This window comes from Morone saxatilis, unplaced genomic scaffold, assembly GCF_004916995.1.
Source record: "Morone saxatilis isolate NCDOM2014 unplaced genomic scaffold, NCSU_SB_2.0 Contig0, whole genome shotgun sequence".
Classification (NCBI taxonomy): Eukaryota; Metazoa; Chordata; class Actinopteri; family Moronidae; genus Morone; species Morone saxatilis.
The window spans coordinates 12216698-12238624 of NW_023339650.1; the positions used below are offsets into that span (position 1 = coordinate 12216698).

General features: G+C 37.9%; 1 protein-coding gene across 1 annotated transcript in view; it reads left to right on the plus strand.

The window, feature by feature from the left end:
• Window positions 1–21927, plus strand: part of vipr1b (vasoactive intestinal peptide receptor 1b) — a 47902-nt gene that overhangs the window by 21391 nt on the left and 4584 nt on the right. Inside the window, exons 4-12 of the mRNA XM_035682445.1 lie at window positions 4723–4823; window positions 7267–7364; window positions 10846–10978; window positions 17650–17803; window positions 17922–17982; window positions 18076–18148; window positions 20296–20387; window positions 21013–21142; window positions 21716–21757. Of these exons, the coding sequence (XP_035538338.1) occupies window positions 4723–4823; window positions 7267–7364; window positions 10846–10978; window positions 17650–17803; window positions 17922–17982; window positions 18076–18148; window positions 20296–20387; window positions 21013–21142; window positions 21716–21757 (884 nt within the window). The remainder of the gene's footprint in view (window positions 1–4722; window positions 4824–7266; window positions 7365–10845; window positions 10979–17649; window positions 17804–17921; window positions 17983–18075; window positions 18149–20295; window positions 20388–21012; window positions 21143–21715; window positions 21758–21927) is intronic.

Below are 21927 nucleotides of genomic sequence, written 5' to 3' on the forward strand. Positions count from 1 at the left end.
ATGAATCCTACTGACTGTGGTGATTGGAATTTTATGACTTTTGTCATAGACATTCATGTCACCCTCAGGATGAATTGCAATCACCTTTGTGATCCATTTCATTTATCAAAAAGTTTGGTTTATGACCAAATACCTGCAAAACTAATGACATTCCCATCATTCTCAGCTGTGCTTTGTGTTTAGTGCTAATTAGCAACTGTCAGACACCTAAGGAAAGCTGTATATTAGAGATTAAAATGGAGGATATCTGTGTATTTTAACACTAGAGTTTCCAGGTCAAGACAAATCCTTGATAAACAAAAATCAATTTCTAACTGAGCTCCGGGAAGCTGATGCCATTCAGGTGCAAAAGCATGTCTGAAAACTCTATTTATCTATTCAAAGAAACCAAATTTGAAAACATGCTGTTATCACTCATGAATTGCTGTGAATGATTATGTCTAATCAATCACCCCCCCTCTCCGGAATCAGGAGGGATTTTTGGTGCAAAATGTCTCTGAGCTCTCATCATACTGACAGGAAAAACAAACTGGAGCATTTATATAGGTATAAATATATATTGTCGATGATTGAAGGAAAAAATTCTTTCCACTGCTTATTTTCAAGTAAATATAGTGATTTACAGAATGACCTGGGTTTTATTCAGAAGTAGGTTTTGTTGTAAATGACAGCTATGAGAGAAGAAATGTTTTCTCAGGTGACCATGACCCAGCTTGATGGGGTCATCTTTTTCTCTGCGAGTCCGTCTGTAGATTTAGATTTTAGATTGCAGCTGCAGACGAGACCATTTTAAAGTTATAATATTGTGCAATAGTGAAAACAAACACATTATATTAGAACAACGATATTTATACGGAAATGGCTTTATTTAGATAATGTTTTAAATGTGTATAGTAGAACAAAATAAAAGCAAAAAGAAGGGAGAAAGACTTTGATCTAAAAATACCAGTAAAATAAAGATAAAGGCCATGAATATATGAGTTTTAAATGTTTAAATATCATAATTTTTGGGAAATGTACTAACCATGTTGGATTTATTTTAATATTTTTATTTGACAAAATAATATATAGTAGTTTATATAATAGTTTTAATGTGATCCAGACCTGACAGATATATTGACCTGGCCAATATATCATCAGATTTTATGTTATCACAGATAACAGACTTAAGAATAAAGCACCATAAAATAGAAATAAATTAGAATAAGAGTAAATAGAAGAATTACTTAAAGAAAAGCCTAAAAAGGTGCGTCTTTATCAAAGCTGTCCACAGTGTGCACAGATCCTAAGTCCAAAGGAAGAAGGAGTCAGTTTAAATGGCACAACCTCAAAAGCACAGTCTTTTTTAGTTTTGAGCCGGGATCAATGTAAAACAAACAAGCCCTGATCAGAGAACCATAGAGACCTGCTGGTATTATAGAGTGGCAGTAGATCTATAATGAAGGCAGGTGACTGACCATGCAGAGCTCTGTAAGTTATCACAATAGCCTTGAATGGGATTCTGAATTTGATGGGGATCCAGTGAAGAGAAATTCAAATTGGTGTCACTTGAGACCTTTTTGGAGCTCTGATCAAAAGCTTAGCAGCATTTTGGACCACATGTAAACGATACAGAGATGCTTTGCTGAGGCAGGGGAAGAGAGCGTTTCAGTAGTCAAGAGGGGATGAGATAAAAGCGTGAATTATTTCCATCTCCACTTGAGGCACAATGGGACTGAGGTCTGCAGTGTTTCTCAAATGAAAAAAACAGGAACGAATCAAACACTTGACATGTTGGTCCAGTCAGAGTCTGTTTCATAGTAGACAAGACTGGGTGGAGCAGAAATAAGAACATCTGTTTTGTCAGCATTGGACTGTAGGAAATGGTCAGATATCCAGTGTTTAGGCAGTTATTTAAAACTAATTATTAAAGGATGTAAAGCTGAATATCATCCGCGTTAAGGGACATATTGTCTGTCCAAGACGAACCAAATGCACAGTAAACAGTATCGGTGTTAAAAGTTACACTGAGATCCAACAGAACTCTCTCCTGCACTCTCAAAATATTATTTCAGACTCTGCTAACAGGAACCAGACTGATACTTGTGTGTTGCCAATTTGTCCACTTTTTTTCTAGTGTAAACTGTCTTTTAGATTCTGTACATGTGTAAAACTGTAACAATATTCTTTTTGTGAAATAGCCTTGAGTCCAGGTGAAGTTGCTCTGCTTTCAGGTGCTCTTCTGTCCTTTCCCTTGCTTCCTCATACTGCAATATTCTGCAATGCAGCAATAAATCTGTTGAAAAGACTGAAAGCATACCACCCTGACTACAAATGAGTCCATGGGCCTGAAAGATGACTTCACATCTATACTTTAATGAATGTTTTCATTCAGGATCTTCAGGAGGATTCAGCCCATGCTTTCCTACAGTACCACTTCCAAAAACTGGTGACAGGAGAGGGGCTTAATGAGACTGATGTTCTGTGTATGTTTGTGTGTGTGTATGTGGAGCAAACACACACACACGCATAAACGTGTGTTTATAGAGGAATGGATTGAGGATAAAATAAGACAGAAAATAAGGTTTAATTGATCCCATCATCTAAGCATGACACTCGAATACAGCCACAGAAGCGACGATAGAAAACCTTTTCCTGACTGAGTAGCATTTCTAGATACCAACCTCCTGCTCCACATGCTTTCTTCTACACATCAGGGCCCGCATATGATAACATTTCATCGTAATTGGCTGCGTTTACATGCACAGAGCAACTGTTGGTCACATTGTGGTTAAGGTCTGGGATTTAAAGGGGTTAAGCTGTTTACATGAACCTCTGTTTCCTACACATGTGAATAAACCATGATTAAATCCCACAAATAAACCAGATACAAGACTGTTTCTGGTGCTCCTGTTTCTGGTGTGTTTGGCAGAGAAAAAAGCAGGTTATTTCTAATACAGGGGATAATAAACTGGATGTTCTTACTGTAATGCCTTTCCAGTCATATCACCTATAATGTCCTTGACTATGGCAGCTTACGTAAGCAGTCCACAAAAGAAGCAAAAGAAATCCAGCAAGACATCAACAACGAACAATAAGCGCAAAGAATGAGCACAGTCCCATAGAGGATAGATAATCAATATTAATACAAATGAATAATGGAAAGCATATTACATCACCACCTGAAAGGTCTCAACTCTAAATGGACCTATTTTATTGCTTTCGTCATTACAGAGTCAGGAGTTAAAAACAAGAAGTACAGAAAGAAAATATGAAAACAAAAGTTGCAAAGGACAAAAAGGTAAAACACCTACCTGCAACCAACCCCCGACTCCAGCATGACAGAAAACAAACCCACAAACTACACAAACAGTCCAGCTACACAATATACTTTGAATTTTGAAATTAAATACAATTGGAATTGTTATTGATAAATGTAATCTGGTAAGAAGCAAAATGTTCAGACTAGCATAACAGTAAAATGTTCTCTGACAACTACAAGTATCTGCTCATATGATTACCCCAACATAATCAAACTTTTTTAGGCACTCACTGTGCTTGGTTACGGTTGGGGAAAGACCATGGTCATATTTCATATAGAAAAAGGCTGCAGCCCGAGACAATGCACACAAAACATTAATATCTAAATGAAAAGAGATGATTTATTCCGGATTTAGCTATTAGCTCATTTCCATCTGCAGTCCCTTGTAGGTGCAAACAGAACAGTCACCAGACGCTAAAAACATTCATGTATGCAGCATCATTACATAGTCTCTATCACAGATAAACAGAGTTATACAGACACACATCAATATATAAACACCAGCACATACATCCAATTTAACTTGACTTGTTGCTCAATTTTTTAGCACAATGGGGAAAAAGAATGAAAGTTTGTATAAGGTTTAAGCTCAGTCGGGAGTATATTCTGGTGTTTGATGGCAATAAATGAAAAAGTAGATTGTGGAAACGCAGGCCGCCACAGTAGGATGTTTAATGTCGAGTGGAGCTTAAAAAAAGCTCTTCAATGGTGGAGAAGTCTAATCTAATACCTATTGAACTTCTGAAAACAGAATGAGATTTTCAAAACTTCAGAGATTGTATTTGGACAATATGTTGCAGTGATTGTGGTTTAATGATTTCCTCTTTTAAGGCTTTTTAAAAAAATAATCTCAGCACAATCTTACGGGCCTGGGACCGGCAGGGTTTACAATAATGTATGTAATAATGTATTATCATTTAACCAAAACCACAATTTCTTAATCAGGATCCAAACATTCAACTGCCTCCCTGCGACTCTCGTGTAATACATAAATAAAAACATTAAATTAGTAGAGTTAGGAAATGTAAAACATAATGGTCTGTGCATGTTAATATTTCTTCATATGACACGTTACCTTAATTGGAGCGTGTAAATCTTTGTTTGTGGTTGGATGAGTGACAAGATGTGGATCAGAATGTCAATATCTGTAACAGCCAAGTGCCTTTCTGCAGGCACAGATAATGCATGAGTCAATAATGGCTCACATCAGTGGGCGACAGCCATACAGCAGTTTGTGGAGGTTTTCTACTTGTTTGCAGTGACCCAATAAGCCAGTATATGAGGTCACTGACAATGTCACTGAACGTCTCAAAGCAGCACAACATGGAGTTTTGGAGGAGTGTTAAACTAGCGCGTTGAGCAGATAAAAGGGAAATACTACCCGAGATTGGCTTTGACCTCTATATCTTTTCGATCTCCAGGTAACCTTTCCAAAAACTGCACACCGGAAGGGTGGACTGAGATGCATCCTTATGACATCGCCATGAACTGTGGATACAATCTCAACAGCACAAGTGATGATGTGAGTAAATGGCCGCAGTCTATAAGAGGTAGCAGAACAGACACCCAATTGTCCAATTGTGAATGAACTCAGCAGTGCAGTGCGAAACCATCTTGAAAACCAGTGGGCAGGAAGAATTTAATTAGAAAATCTTTTCTTTTCTCCGTGGGTGGTGTTGTCGGATCTATCAGGAAAATAGCTGTATTGATTGTTTCATGACTCTAGTGTTTGACTGTTCTATGCCTTCATTCAATCCTTTTTCTTATGAATGTTCACAAAGAACACAACTGAATATACAGCATAATACTCTATATACGCTGTTTGTATGCTCATGGTAGTGATTGTAAAAGTGTTTTAATCTAAATTATTGTTGTACTTCTTGGAATAAACAACATGTTTTTGTAGACACCTTCAGAAGTTAATTGAAATCTGTTGCTACGTTTTATTTAAAGAGTAATTGTAAGACATTTGCTTATTGTCAGATGAGTGTTAGATGAGAATAATACCACTCTGATGTCTGCTGTCAATTAGATTAGCCTAGTTTAGCACAAAGTCTGGAAGCAGTGGGAAACAGCTAGCCTGACTCTGTCTAAAGTTCAAAAGTACCATACGGTGACCAGATGACCTGGTTTGATCTGGGGCTCTTCCAGTTTCAAGCTGAGTGTCTTGAGTCCCGACAAATATCTGTAAAACACAATTAAAATCATTTTTAAGTTAGGTTTTCTCTGTTCTAAATATTAATATTTGCTTCTCTTTCACCAGTTTAACACTAACTTTGTCTGCCTGGGCTGTGAGACTGAGGAGAACTGCAGAGTCATTATAATTATCAGTTGGTTGGTACTGCGAGTGACTCATTTCACATTGCACACTCTTGATCCGGTGTTATTATAAAAAATATTGATTATAGCCAGCCACTTAAACCCACAGACAAGAAAGTGGTATTGAACTCCCGGCAAGAAAGTGAATAAGCACATTTCAAAAATATCAATTTATTGTCCTTATGTAAAGAATTCATGAACTAATAATAAAAAATACCCTGCGTTAAAGGTGAATATACCAATACATCAATGTCACTTCATTGTTTGCTGCAGCAGGCAAATGTCTTTGAAGAAGAGCACAGTTGATTTTCATCGGCAATGTTGGGCTCCCTCCTCTATTATCAGGCATTATGAGTCATTAGAGGTTATTCATGTAGCCTTCAGGGTAAGGAGGGGAATAAATACATCAAATGTAGGTCTTATCCAGTTTAATGCAGAGAGAACTAATCTTGTCTGTGTTGATGAAGGTGGAGCAGGGTAAAAAGTGGATGTACTCTACCTGCTGGTAAAAGCTTTCTGGGTGGGCACACTCTGCTCTGTGAGTCACAGAGGCGGCCTCATTAGTATGCCACATAAGAAGTCAGGGGGGACCCGGCTGGTGAAGTACTCTAAAAGGAATTTGATGTCCGTCTTTCTGCATACTTGATAGCTCCGTATGCCACAGGATGCAAAGCTCTTAATCTCATTTTCATCAAGCACAAAACATACAGTGCCATGGCAGCGACATTGTGAAGCTACTCTGAAAGGTTTCATGTGCTGAAACCAGTGAAATCCAGCTATTCCAGGATATTAGACGGCAACAGCCGTTAGCTTAAAGTGCGTCAGAGGATCCAGTTGTATTGATTCTTATTTTAGAGGAATAATTGTGGTTGAAGGAATCACTTAAATGTCATTGGAGTCAGAGCAGGGGAATTATCTTACTCTTAGAAGGTTTTTCATTACATTCATCACAATTCAAAGAGATTAAGAAAGATGTGGTGTCCTTCGCTCTGATGTTACTCTTGACTCTTTTTTCTTGGAATACAATATTACACTGTAAGAAAACAAGTCAAGTCGAGTTTATTTTTGTTTTGTTTGATACCTTTTTCATTACCCATGATGGGGTTAGTGGAAAAAGTACAAGCAAGTATTTTCAGAAAAGTGCACTAAGAATATCAAAGTAAAAGTACTTGTTCTGCAAAGAAATTGCCCCTCTGGGTAACGTATCATTACTGTATACAGTATTTTAGATTAATGAATTGTTAATACTGATCAATATGTAAGTAACCTTTCACTGTTGTTGTTGTTACATGATTTAATATGTACCAATGAATTTCGTTTTTATAACCTTATGCGTTTTTTAATTTAAAATGCAGGCATTAAGGTGCGAAAAATAACAATATAGAAAGAGCCAATCTTCTCGCTGATGGTCTTGTTTGTTTATGTAGGTCATACATAGACATCTGTATTAAATTGAGGCTGGTCAATAATAAGTTAAAAGCTCCCGGTAGGTTAAGTACAATACTTCTATAAATGTACTGACCCTGAAGTTTTGCAGGCACAGAAGCTATTTTATTTCAAATATACAAAATAAAAACTATAATTTTAACCTTCTGAGTCTGTTTCCTTCACTCTGACTTGTATTGATGTTTTTTTTTCTCCTTCAGGGCAAGTTTTTCTGGCAAGTGAAGATTGGCTACACCATCGGCCACAGTGTTTCCCTCATATCTCTCACCACAGCTATTGTGATCCTCTGCATCTTCAGGTATGTAGACGTGCAGTAAGACACACTCTACACATGATTTGAAATAGGCATCATCACCATCACCTTTCTCAACCTATGTAGAGAAAGTTTGAAAAGGAAACAAAAATGTCTTTTACTCCGCTGTGAACAGTGCTGCAGCTCAAGAATTTGCATTGTTGACTTTGCATAATTCCTGATAGATAAACCTGTTTCCTGGCCTCATAGGGTCAGTTGTTTATAAAAAAGATAAAAGGATGGAAAAAGAACAAAAACAGTCACTGCTGCAGGACCCCTGTGTAGAGCATTAGTTTGAGCATTTTACCATAAAGCACACTGACATTGACATTATTCTTGCTGGGCAATATGAACATGACAGTTTATACATCAAACCCTCTGAACTGGGATTTGATCAGTGCAGCTTCACACCAGGCAGAAATACAAGGCTTGTGTTAAACGGCGAGAGACAGGATGAGAGATATAAGTAATTCAGAAATAAATAGGTTGTCAATCAAACTTGATAGTACTTTCAATCATTTCAGTGTCTTGATCTTTTGATGGCTCATATCTGCAGCGGTTTGAAGATCATATAGGCTGAACTATAGTGATATGTATATATAAAGTCAGGAATTGAATGTAAGCTCTTCAAAGACAATTGCAGTTTTGATGTCAAGAGTGACTGAGTGATTGCAAATGGTTTACTCTAAAGGCCAATGAATGGACAATATATATCTGCATTATTCACATAATACTGAGAAAGTAATTCACAATACAAACGTTTAGTCTCTGCTGGAATTACTTCTACAGAAAGGGACATTATAGATATATTTACACTTTTCATACTTGTCCTATGTGTATATTCTGTGTTACCTGTTTCAGCCCAGTTTAAAACAGCTGTTTTGAATTGTTTTAGATTTTAAAATCTAGAAAAAACTATTTTAAGGATAAATGATCATCAGTTATTGTGATTTTTGGGGGGTAAAAAATAAATTAGGCTTACTGGGCTGTACTGTAATGTTTTTTACAGGAATATATTGCCAACAAATTCTTATTAGTTATTACAGATATGTACTGCACATTTGTTTTAAGTAAATTAAACTAAACTGTAATTAAAAAACAGTAATAATATGGTTATTAATTATAATATAGAAAGTTTACTGTAAACAAAAACACACTAATGACAAATGCAAATACTGTAAAATACCTTTTTACAGTTTTACAGCATAGATTCTTCTTCATTATTGGATGCAGTTTCTCTACCTCAATTGTACAAGCTTGAACTTTCAGCATCCAAGAATGTTACAAGAAGATAGGAAAAGAAATGTATTTCTAAAAGAAGATGGACGTTCTCAGTTTGTGTATACATGTATTCTTTTGTAGCGCATTTTGTCTCCGAACACACTGTAAATATGCTATTCGCTCTGCCGTAAAAATCCCCAGCTGTGAAATCATTCCTCTTGTTACAGGAGCCCTGTGTTCTCACTTCATCTCCTTGAATTCACAGCCAAAGTAATGTGATTCAAATTTCCTTTCATCCATCCAGCAATCCATTCTCTCCTGTATACCCTCTAATTTCTGTTCAAGACCATTGTGAGGGAGGAAAACCCTTTTTTCTCTTATTGCTTTCTTTGTTGTATTTTTCATGTGCCTCCTAGACAGTCTGTCCCTGCCACTGTTGTTCACTGTAACATTGTGTTAGTCACAGATCAGAGGTACTTTTCATGTTTTCCACAAAGACCTGCACTAGGTGTCAAAGTGTGTCCACCGGAGAGTTTTCTTCGCCCTTATGCAGCCAGTGCCACAAGGCAGGCCAAAGTCAGGTTGATAAAAAGTGTGAAAGTGTGAAATCAAGGCAACCAACAGGTTTGAGCCTGAAGGAGAGTAATGACAGGGCAGTGGGAGGCGAGGGTAGCTGAGGGATAAAGTACAGTGAGGGGTATTAATGAGGGTTAGTGGGATGAGGAGTCACACCTGTTTCTAAAAGACACCTCAGATTACAGGCAGGAGCAAACATACGAGAGTAAGCTTAAAATGTTCACTAGAAATGTAATTGTTCATCAAAATTGTGTCTCCAAAACAAGACAACAGCCATTTTTGGCATTTGCTGACAGCAGATCAGGTTGATATATTGCAGGGAGTAATGGAACGAGAAGGAGAAGTGAGCTGTTAGATGAAGAGCTGCAGGAGGCTGGCTGCACAACTTCACAACTGCTTTCACATTTGCTCTTCACAGACTGATGCCGTGTGCAGCATAAAATCAGCTCATGGTTGCTTACAGAGTGATAAAATGAGGCCAATTATCGCAGACTTCTTTATTAAAACGACAATAGTGTAAACAAATACACCAGTGGCTCGTGTGTTGTAGTTGCACAGCGGTTGCCATATCCTTTAGGATTTAAACCTTCAACGTCCATTGTTGAATATCTTCAGGGACATTATGTTGTGAATGCTATATATATATACAGTATATTATTGTGTCCCATGAGGGATGAGTCATATAAATGTCCACACACAAAAGATAATTAATTCTTTTATAGTTTCAGCAGTGCAGCCTTAGAAGAAAATGTTTGTATTGTTGTAGTAAATGTACTGATTATGAGCAGAAATGGAAGTTCATCTCTTGGTGGAAAATTACAGCCCGTGGTAACAAATGTCATCTTCACAACAACAGCACAGTGATGAAGATTTGATCTCACATTTGCCCCCAAAATACAAAAACAACAACCCCTCCCAGATGATTAAACATGTGGTACTTCATTACTTTCCTTATGCTGAGCTCTCTCCTCTTCCAGTATGTGTCCGACCAGTTAGACTGTGATTTTGTTCATGCACAAAAATGCTCTAAATATAAAAAAATTGTCTAGAAATGTCCTTGTTTACACTTCGGTAGCAACTCAGAAAAACAAGCATTTATTGAAATAACAGTCACAGTTTGCATCAAGGACCAAATTTGGATAACAGCATATAACAGTTGTCATTTTAAACAGCTGCTAACAAGCTCTCCTGGCTGTGAGATACGGTTATACAAAACTTTAATGATTCCCAAGGAGGTAGTAAGTGATTAGGCATGAGCTGCATCACTGCTGAAAAAAAATTCCCCCGACACGGGAACGAGCATCGCCGCCATAAACAAATGATCAGAGCTAATGGGAATCTTGACACAAGTGCAGACGTTTGTGCCCCTCTCACTCCCTAATCATTTAATCTTCTCACATATAATAATGTAATCAGGAAGTCAAGAAGTATTCAAAAACTGACGCTTGAGGATTTCAAAATGTTTCTGATTAGTCACCATAACTAGCAATCGTTGTGCTTTAAAGCAGATCCATCCGCACAGAGATAAAAGGAACTAATGAGCTTAATTATGAGTTAAGTCAGTCTGTGATTTGATGTCATTTTAAGCTATTAACTCCAAGGACATTGGATAATTAGCATGAAGGCCCTCTTTATTAAATTGTGTGTGTCTCTTTGTCTTGATCTGTGTGTCTCTTTCTTTGTGTCCTAGGAAGCTCCACTGCACAAGGAACTACATCCACATGCATCTGTTTGTGTCATTTATCCTGAAGGCCATCGCTGTGTTCATCAAGGATGTTGTCCTCTATGAGGTCGGGGAAGTGGACAACTGCTCCTCAGGCTCTGTGAGTTAATTATCCAAGACGCTGCTGTTTGCTGTGGGTGTTTTGAGATGGACAACTCAGGAATTCTTAGTGTCCTTGAAACCCTAATGAAGTCAAACTCTCTAAGATGCTCAGCAGGTGGATATGACACTCAGGATGTGCATGTGTAATGCAGAGCTGGTAGGTTAATTATCCACATTGAACCATCAAATGAGAAGATTTCCTCAACTCAGATGGGATGAAAAGATGGATTTCTGTAGTGCTGATGTTTGACAGGAGACAAGAAGGGAATGTAAGTGGTTCGGTCAGACGAACACTTTCATTATTACAAATAAGGTCACTACATATTTTATTTGATGAAGGTTTATAGTACATATGAGCTTCAAGCGTGAGTGAATTACTGTATGATGATGATTCAGTTTTATTTATTGCATTTGTAAATATTCTGTTTTATTATTTGTGGGAATTGTTTATTAGAGTCTGACCAATACTGGACTTCTGAGGCCAATCAGAAAGACTGGAAACAGGGAAACTGCCCTGGTGCCTCAGACGTATCTGGCTCTAGGTCTTGTTTGCGTTTGTGTAGCACAATAGTTGCTGACATAATAAGGGCCTGAAGGTGGATCCCAATTTATTATCTGACCTTGAGACCCTGTCTTGAAGAGGCTTTCTGTGTCAAAATCTAGTCTTAAGACCCTGTTTTGTGCTTGTGTGTTGCGCATTTCTAAAATAATGTGTTTAATCAAATATATTCTAGATATTCCAGCAAAGAAGAACTGTACAGAAAGAGGAAGCAATGGGGGGTTAATGAGGTTCCCAGCAGGAGCCCTTTAGCTGGTTAATCCAACCATGCTTATCACATATTTATATATTAAATCCTGTTTAAAATAATCAGATAAAAGTATATTTGCTCTTCAGCAGTTTTAACTAAAACATGTAAAATAGAAGATTTAGTATCTTAGCATCTTTACACAGGCTTTTGAATTGATTTAAAAAGCTCCGAATGGTTTAGCCTCTTAGTCGACTGTCTCTCCCTCTTCCTTAGTTCATCAAATACCACAGTGCAAAATATACCAACAGTTAAGACAAAAACTTAAAGAGAGCCTTTTCTTATTATGGACTAAAACTGTGAAACGGCGTGGCTATAAATATCTCATGTGACAAATATCTATGTATCTCTAAGTATGGAGAAAGATCGCAGTGGGAATTTCTTTTCTGAAATTCCTTTGCGTTCCCTCGTAATACATTTCACATTCTGATTGATTTGATGATTTGAAAACACAAATAAGACTGCGCTGCAGATTACAGATTATTTCTGTTGTGGTCCTCACAAGATAGAACAACAATAACAACAGGACAGCAAGCAAAGACAATACAGTCAACATGTTAAATATCAGGCAGGGTGGTAGCTACTGTACATTGACACGCTATTATTTCTGGTAAATAAAAGTTTGTTACAAATTTCCATGTAATGCTACGTGGTACTTTGTAATAATTTCTTTAAGGCCACTTTAAGTGGTAACAAAAAGTTGTGTAGTAGTGAGAGATAATTAATCAACTATTTTGGTACCATAGATTTAACGATAAGTGAGCAGCATCTTAATATAAATGGTTATTTTTTCCACTGTTGACCAGTTAAGCTTTTTAAAATGTGCCAGATGAAGATGTGTACATGGATGAACTTTTAGTATAACCCTTATTGCAATAGGTTTTGCATTTCCTCTGATCCATAGATAAAGGCTGGGCTGTGTTGTGATATGATATTAAGGTTAAAGGTTCAAGTTTATACATATAAATATAAATAATAATTAAAGAAAACATTAAGTGTATTAGACCCAGCACTGGTTAGTACCACAGTGTGAGTGGGCACACCTTCCCATGTGGAGATCGATAGACAGATTTAACATAGCTCTCTCTGACTGCTGCTGAAGCGGATTGAGATGGACTGCAGCTGTAATTACGACTCCATGGAATTGTGGCTTGCCTGTAATTGTGGCTGAAGACATGCTTTGGTTGTTCTGATTATGGCTGTAACACTAACTACATGCAGGGGATACGTGTGTGCACTGAATTGACATGGTTGTGTCCTGAAAACATCTGTCATATATCTGATATAAGCACTGTGGGTTCAAATCCCGTGTGATTCTACCACAGTTGCAGCTGTGCCCACATCCACACAGCCACAGCTACACGACCACCACAGCTGGGTGGAGCAGCAGCTGCAGCTGAGCTCTCAGTGTTCCCTGTCGCAGCTCAGCCTTTTGAAAGGAGTAATGAGCAATAAATGCATAAATGTAAAGTGTCACATCAGCTCTCTATTCTATAGCATCTGAAGAGCGTTTCACTGTGACCTCTCTGGGGCCCCGTACTTATCTTCTAATTTAGCTTTTAAGTAGTTTTTTTGTTCCCGTGCCTATTTTACTGAATCATACTGAAATGTGTGTGTAAGTTTATTGTATTTCATTTCATTTAATGTTTATTTTATAGGGACAGATACAGTTTCCGTAGAAAATTGCATTACAATTACCCAATGCCGTGTATGACAGCATTTATAGCTACAGCTAATTTCCAATGCCAGTCCCTAGAAGGGCCTTTAAAATAACAGACATAAAACATAATTGGCAGACAGCAAAGTTAAACAAACTGTGGTACAATTTGTTGACCTTGCAGGAGCAGCACACGCCGGCATCTATTTTTAACATATTGGCAATTTTGGTGTGTTTTAATATCAGTGGCAGTGTATTCCATATATAAGCTCCCTTTATAGAAAGGTATGTCTGGCCAAAAGAGGCATTCTGGTACAATACTTTTTTTATTGTTTGTGCAGCCTTTTAAAACTTTTAACTAACATTTCTAAAAGAAGCTATAAGATAATTATTTTTTTAACATATATATATATACAACATAACACAACCAACGTTTCTTATAAGGATGCTTTAAAGAACTGCGACCAATATACTGAATGGGACATTTTGGACTGTTCAGGCTTCGTTGTTTACTTATTTTGCACATTATTTTTATATCTGGATTCTTGCATATATTAATTACTGTGAAGTTAACTGCACATGAGCAGTTAGTAATAAGACCAAAAAACGCTTACTCTAATTGATTATTTAGGATAGTTCAAGCAATAGTTCCACATTTTGAGGAATACACTAAATTTCTTGCAGAGAATTAGATGAGAATATCAATACCACTCTCATGTATATCAGTGAAATATTAAGCTACATCCAGGAGACAGTTAGCTTAGTTACATTTAACGTGTAAAAACAACAAGTTGTGGTTTTACATGTTGGGCTATTTCTAAGCTGAATGCAGTGACTTCAGGAAGTTACTTTCCCAAAATGTCAAACTATTCCCTTGAGAGTGGAACCAAAAAGGCTTCAGACCTCGTAACATATAAGAATGGTATAATAAACAGGTCGGATGTTTCCAAGTATTCTGGGAGAAGCTTGAGAAAGCTTAAGCATCGTACTCAGACAACCTCTGCCCTTCCTCCAAGTGATTGACAACAAAAACAAGACAATTACAGAATATTTAAATACAATTCGAAACCTGCTGACAAAAACTGTTCACCTGAAAAACTGCTAGTTTAAGACAAACTGCATTAGACAGTAGCGGAAGATGTTAAACCCATGGAACAAAACTGCTTGGAGTTACATCGAACCTCAATGTTTAGACGTCTTCCCATCAGTTCTCCACCACCAGCACATACCGCTGAATTCAGCCCAGAGGCCCCTGAGGCCACAGTTAAGGCCTGCGAACAGGAGGTTTATGTTACATGATGTGGCCACACAAAAACAGGCGCCTCAGTGTATTTATTAGCGAGCTCTCTGCCGGCTCCGTTGCGTTAATGGAGCTATTGGGTTGACAGGAGCCAGCTGCTGTCATGTGTAGGTTGAAAAAGTGATTATAGAGAGAGGTTTGGTGCTACAGCGCTCATCGCGACCCCCACATTACTTCCTGTTGGTTCAGTTACTGCCGCTTTCTGTGTGTGGGTGTTCTGCACGCTTGGTTCATTAGCCTACTTCTACAGTTGGATGTTTGTTGTAGTGACCCATTAGATTAATTCATGATATAATCGCAGTAGGGAAGCTTATAACTAATGCATTATTTAAGCTACCTGTGTGTTTGTCACAGTGTAGCATCATTCATCCATATGCCAATGATGGCAGGCTTTTTTTTAAATGGAGTTCCAGCAAACAATTTGTACTGATTTGTCACACATTAGAACTAGCAGAAAGGTTCAGACAACCCATCTGGGTCCATTTTCTTCCCCTCTACATGCCAAGTGGGAATCAATTTATATATGGTACCAAATCCCTGTCAGCTTCTCCTCCAGCTGCTTTAATAAACTGTCCGAAACTTTACTTCCACATACAAGAAGTGAGTCCCAGAAAACAAACACAGGAAGGTAAATGTATCTGTAATGTACAAGTACTTCCACTAGTAGCCCCAGGTGTGTTTGAGCAAACTCACCAGAAATACTCAATTAAAATACAAATACCTAAAGAAATTACTTGAATAAATGTAGTCATTTTCTGTATGTTTATTTTTTTTTATTTTCAATGGAAAATATATATATTTATAATACAAAAACCTTCCAGACAAGAACAGACACATAACATAATAACAAGACAAAACTAAATCCCTGACAAATGGTGAGCAGTAATAGTTACAACCAGTACTTATTCTGTCATATTAACCCTCATACTTATTACTCTTAACATTCCTCTGTCAAGTATATATTGCTATTGGGGACGAGTCCCTCATGAACTCATCAAGAGTACCTCTTAACCTCTTAATTTTCTAATATATATGTAATATGTATGTGGTTCTGTTATCAGTTTAATGGCCACTTTGGAACAAATGGCCTACAGCATCATCCCAAGAAACTGGTGAAACATCAGTGGACTAAACTATGAATGAGAAGCAGTTTGACGTCTTCTTCAGTCTTCACTGATGATTAATGATGCTCATGTATCCATGAAGAGTTCAACTCCTCTGCAGATGCTCTGGCTTTCCACTGGTGCTCATTTTTCATTTGACACCTCCCTACTCATTCATCATTCTCAGCGTTTCATGTTGAGATAAAAGGTGTGGTGTTTTCACTGTTATATCATGACTTGTTTGTCCTTGTTTCTGTCTGTGTGTTGAGCTCAGAGAAAGCAATATTACAGTTGTTCACTTTTTCAGATCCAAGAGGTTAGTTTCTTTATTACATAGGTGTTGTCATTACCTCTCTGCCCTACTATCCATGTCTCTGTTCATAATATGCTCCAGTACGTTCTCATCTCACGTTGTCCTTTTCACCTTCCTCCCAATTCATACCATGTCTCACATCTACTACAGTACATCTGCTAAAGTGCTCAACGCACTTACTCTCACAGGGTCATTCTGAAAGTGGGTACCGTATTGATTTTTCTCATCTGCGTGATGCCCTCCCGGTAGTATCTCTGGGACACTCATCCCAAAACATGGGGCTCATGGAGTCATCCTTGGACCTACACAGTGAAAGTGTTTCCTGTGAATCGAGGAGGCTGTCAAAGAGCGAGCAGCTCAGCCCACCTACACCATTAGGAAAATGAACCTGTTATACTTGATAACATGTTGAATAGCAGCTTCGCCACACATCGTTCGGCAAGAGCAAACTGAATTTTAAATGAATTCACCCATCCTGATGGAAGTGTTGTGTTGTTGTGCTGTCAGCCAAGAATAGAGCTGATTGTGTTATCCTGCATGGTTGTTTGAGTGTTCCTCTCTTGTCCTCCTGGTCGGTGAAATATCAGCTGGAACATTTCTGCACTTTGTTGGCTTTGCTTGCTCAGGTTGGAGAGAGATGGAACTTTATATGTTACCATCTGCCTGTATTCCTTATATTATTTCGGTTCCCACTATCAGTGCAAAATATATATTGCACAGAACCACTGGTGGAATTTAACAAGTACTTTGTACATGTTATGCAACTTTATAAGTTAAAGTCAAGTTACTTTTCATATTTTCAGTTTTTTGTCCTCTTCCGCTTAAAAAACACATTGGATTAGCTGGAAAATGCTGGAAACAGGGTGGTTTTTCATTAGTAAATTATGTATTAACCAATAATTGTTATATATTTAAACATACTATTAGTACCAGTTACATTTTTTAATGAATAACTTAGCTAACAGTTCAAGAAAACCAATCGTGCTTTATATTTCACATATTTCTATATTACTTGCTGACATTACATTAATCATTCTGATTTATTCAAACTGCACCTATGAGAAATTTCCATTATTAGACATAATTGAGGCACTAAAGCTGCTAATATGAGACCTAAGCTTACCTAATATAACCTTTTTTTATTTCCTCAATATTATCATCATCATTTTTAATTCACTGAGGGTTCAGAGCGGGACTTTGTTTGAATGCTCAGAGGCACTTCGGATAACTTAAGACATCCTGCTTGTTCTTTGTTCTTAGACAGAAACTTGAATTATGTGTTAGTACACTTGGCTGAATCACAAAGAAAAAAATTATTGTTGCGTTACAAAGTTTGAGAAGAAAAATCAATGAGAGCATTCTTCCATTTTCTAAATTCGGTTCTGCCACTGTAGGGAATGGAATTGCACTGTAATATCGTCATTGTGATCTTGTAATTTTGTTCCTGATCATTGTGAGATTTATGCTTTTGTGTTCTGTGCCCACACCAGGTTGGCTGCAAAGTCGTGATTGTGTTCTTCCAGTATTGTATAATGGCCAGCTTCTTCTGGCTGCTGGTGGAAGGCCTTTATCTTCACGCATTGTTGGCTGTCTCTTTCTTCTCCGAGAGGAAGTACTTCTGGGCTTACATCCTGATCGGCTGGGGTGAGAGTGTCTTCTTTTTATGCCTCTTCTGCTGTCCTAGGGTGATCTCAACTAAAGACGACCTGCAGGTTGTGTGACCCGTAATTTCTTTGGTGTGCACCTTTTTTTATGTTCCTAGGAGGTCCGATGGTTTTCATCACAGCTTGGAGCATTGCTAAAGCCTACTATAATGATGTGGGGTAAGAAAAACACCAGATTACTGCAGCTATCTAGGTCTGATTTTTCTTTGATTTGCAACATCTTGTACATGAACATGTTTCATGCTTCACCAGATGCTGGGATATAATCGAGAACACTGATGTGTTCTGGTGGATCATTAAAACCCCTATTTTGGCTTCAATCCTGGTAAGTTTACAAGCCTTAGGCTCTTTTTGATCACTCAAACCCCATTACATCAACATTAAAGTGTCATGCTTGAATCACCTTGAGCTGTCGACACTCTCAAGTCAGGCTTTTCCAAAGAAAAACTAATTGCCACTGAGAGAGAAAACATCTTTGTCAGTAATAATCAGTCCACCTCAGACTTAGGCTAAGGCTTTTGAACTCCACATTCTGTTTAGTATTCCTACTGTATGTCAACACATCTCAGCGGTTAATACGACCTCAAAGTTCTCACTTCACTTTGGAAAGTTTGCAGGATAATCACCATCGATTTGTTTTTCTTGACTGACAGGTCATCATCCACTTCATTTTTCAGCTTCTACATGCCTGTATCATCTTCCGTTTCCAGTTTGAAATGTTACTTGTTTCTATTTGTGTATAATGTATTGATTAGTGACTTAAGGTAATAAGTTTGAAAGCAGTTTCCCTCTGTTTCCAGTGTTCATGCTAAGCTCCTAAAGCAATAGTTCATTTTTAGAAATATGCATGTTTGCTGTCTTATGAGAAGAACTCATTTCTGTACAGTAAATATGAAGCAACAGTACAGCCAGCATTCAGTTAGCTTAGCTTGGCACAAAGACTGGAAAAAGTGGGTAACAGCTAGCCTGGCTCTGTCCTCTGTCTTGTTTATTGAATCCATTCAAGACATCTGTTATGTTTTGTTATGAGGATTATGTGACAACAAGCCTCCAAGACGTAAGCCTCGCTTTGGGGCAGAACCAGGTTAGCTGCCCCTGTTTCCAGTCTTTGTGCTAAGCTAAGCTAACAGCTGCTGGCTGTAACTTCATGTTTACAGTACGGAAAATGAGATTGGTATCAATCTTCTCATAATTTGCTGCAAAAGAGCCAAAGAATAAGAGAAAAAGCTAAGGTGTGAACTTTCACCTCACCTCACACATAGATTGAACCACTTATCTTGGAAGAAGAACAGACAGTGATCTGCGTTGGCAGAGCATTGGAGGGGTGTGAAAAGCAGGGTGAGGACGAGTTCAACCAGCATGACTCAAGAAACTAGTGGCGTATGTTAGGTGGTAAGAATAAAAAGAACAAAAAGAAAAAAGGAACTGAATCTCTGCCCCATATTTTGACACAGTTTATTCTGTGAATTCTTAATAGTTTCCTGAAACGACTATTGAATTTGGCACTAATTATAGGCCGTTGAGTTTTTGAGTCAGCTTTTGTTTTACGAAGAATTACTTTGACAGAACTACTTCAAGTAAATGTTTCCTCATGATTAATTTATTATTGAATGCTTTACTTTTCATATACAGTATTCCATATACATTTGGCTGCTCTCTGGTGGAGATTGTACTATTTCAACATTGTCTCCATTTCCCTTACAGTTAATACCAAATTATCCTACTCAGTCCTTTACTGGAACCTTCCTTTGAATTTAAATTTCTCTTTTAGGAAATAGTATCTGTATCCTCTGATGGAGGTCAGATAGATGGAAAGTGATAAATTGCATGGATCTACGTGTGTGGAAATCTTTTAGCTTGGACACCACCAAGATTTACCCGGATGGAGCGGTTGGTATCCAGCATAGAAAATCGTATTTAAAAAAAACTATACTAAACATGGGGATGCAGAAAACAGAGTTTTACAGATAACATCCCCCTCCTCTGTTGATGTCTGCTGAAGTCCCGCATTGTCGGCCTTTGCTTGGCAGCGGGTCTTGGCACAGCAGGTTTAGTTGTGTTCTTTCACGTTAGGATCAGGATCAGCAGCCTGGCTGTCACATCCCTCTGTCTCTTTCCCTCTGCAGCAGCTGAGTGATGTTTGTGAGTGCATCATGATGTGTGTGATGTGTTGCTGGTTCAGAGGTCCAACACAAATTAACAATTTAGAAAATGCTCATTTTCCCACAGGGCAGCACCACAATCCAATCAGAGCAAGATCAAATACAGCATCAAGCTTCTGTTACGAGAAGAATTTCATTCCTCTACATCCATTAGATAAAACAATGAAAACATGTTGAAGGGACTTTAAAATTAGATTTTTTTCATCTTTTATGTTGGAAAGATATTTCTAATTTATAATGTCATTAACCCCATCACGAAAGCTCATTTACATTGTAAAACACCCTTAAACTGTCCTCATATTTTCCACAGATGAACTTTATTCTTTTCATCTGCATCATACGAATACTTCGCCAGAAAATCAATTGCCCAGATATTGGAAGAAATGAGTCCAACCAGTACTCGTGAGTATAATTTCTTATCTTTTACATGATGTAAATTTCTATTATTCATTAGCTCAGATCAGATGAAATATTATCGAATCCCTATGAAATCACCACCACTTCTTTCTTGCTTAATTCCAGTCCACATTCTCTGAAAGTTAACTTCATGTACAAATGTAAACACAGATTATCTCAAATAAACATATTTGTCCTGTGGGTAAAACTAGTGCTGTGGAAATTATTGTTTTTTCCTGTGGCTCCTTTTCAATTCCTCTGAGAAATTTTAACTTCCTTGCTTAGAGCAATGCAGGGACGACCAATCGTTTTTTCGACTCCAAAAGAGAAACTCGTGGCACAGTCAGTCTTCCCCTGGCAGCTGCTTTACACAGAGATGTAGAGCTCTGTGTGTGATGTTTTTTTTCCCTATGATAGAGAGCATCTCATAAGCCCACCATAATGCATGAGCTATTTTTCCACTGACACTTTTAATGGTGTTTTTTTCCCCCCATCTCTGGTCCTCTGAGCTGAAATGTAAAATGAAAACTACTCCGCAGTTGCATTTCATTATTGGCATATATAGAGACAGATTGAAAATTGGTTTCAATGGAGGGAGACATTTGAATCTATTTTTGCTTTGTCGTTCCAGGAGACTTGCAAAATCTACGCTGCTTTTGATTCCACTGTTTGGGATCAATTTCATCGTGTTTGCATTCATCCCAGAGCAAGTGAAGACTGAACTACGGCTAGTTTTTGACTTGATTCTGGGGTCATTTCAGGTATGATGATGTCAACTCTTAAGGAAGGCCTGATTATAAAAAAACACTTCACTACACTCAAGATTTTGCATTTGATGCCTTGTTGATTGTTTCCAGAAGGGCAACCAATTTTTAAACAGGTTTTAATTGAATTTTTAAATTGAAGTTCATTCAAGGTCCGAAGTAATGATTTGGCATCCTGTCAGCCATGACTTGCGATCATCTTCTATTGAAGAAACCCTCGCAGAAAACTGTGGCAGGTCTCCAGGCACTTTGCTGGAGAGTGGCAGTGTTACCGTTTTTAAACCCCGGAGTTATTTCAGTTCATCACATAATGAGGAATGATAGAGAATGCAGCCAGACAGCACAGCTGCATTACAGACCGCTTGGAAACCAAAGAAACCTTTCCAGCACATTCCTCCCATCATTCTTCTTGTACTTCTTCTTAATTATTACTATAAACCAGCCTGTATGCACTATGCATTGTTGTTGTCAATGTAATCTATTGATATGTTTCATATATGAGCAAATATGACATTTCACCGCAATACACAGTGTTATTGCTCTCTTATCTGTCTTTTTCTTTCCATTTAGGGCTTTGTGGTCGCCGTCCTTTACTGTTTCCTCAATGGAGAGGTAGGTAACCTTCCTCACAGTAATGTAAACACCAGACACACTGTTTAAACCTTGAGATTTTCACGCAGAGGTAGCCCACGGTGCCAGGGCAATTTTTAGAAAATGAAGTCTATCTGTAGTGTTTCTGTGGCTCCCTTGGTGCGCCACTTACATTCACACACACACACACA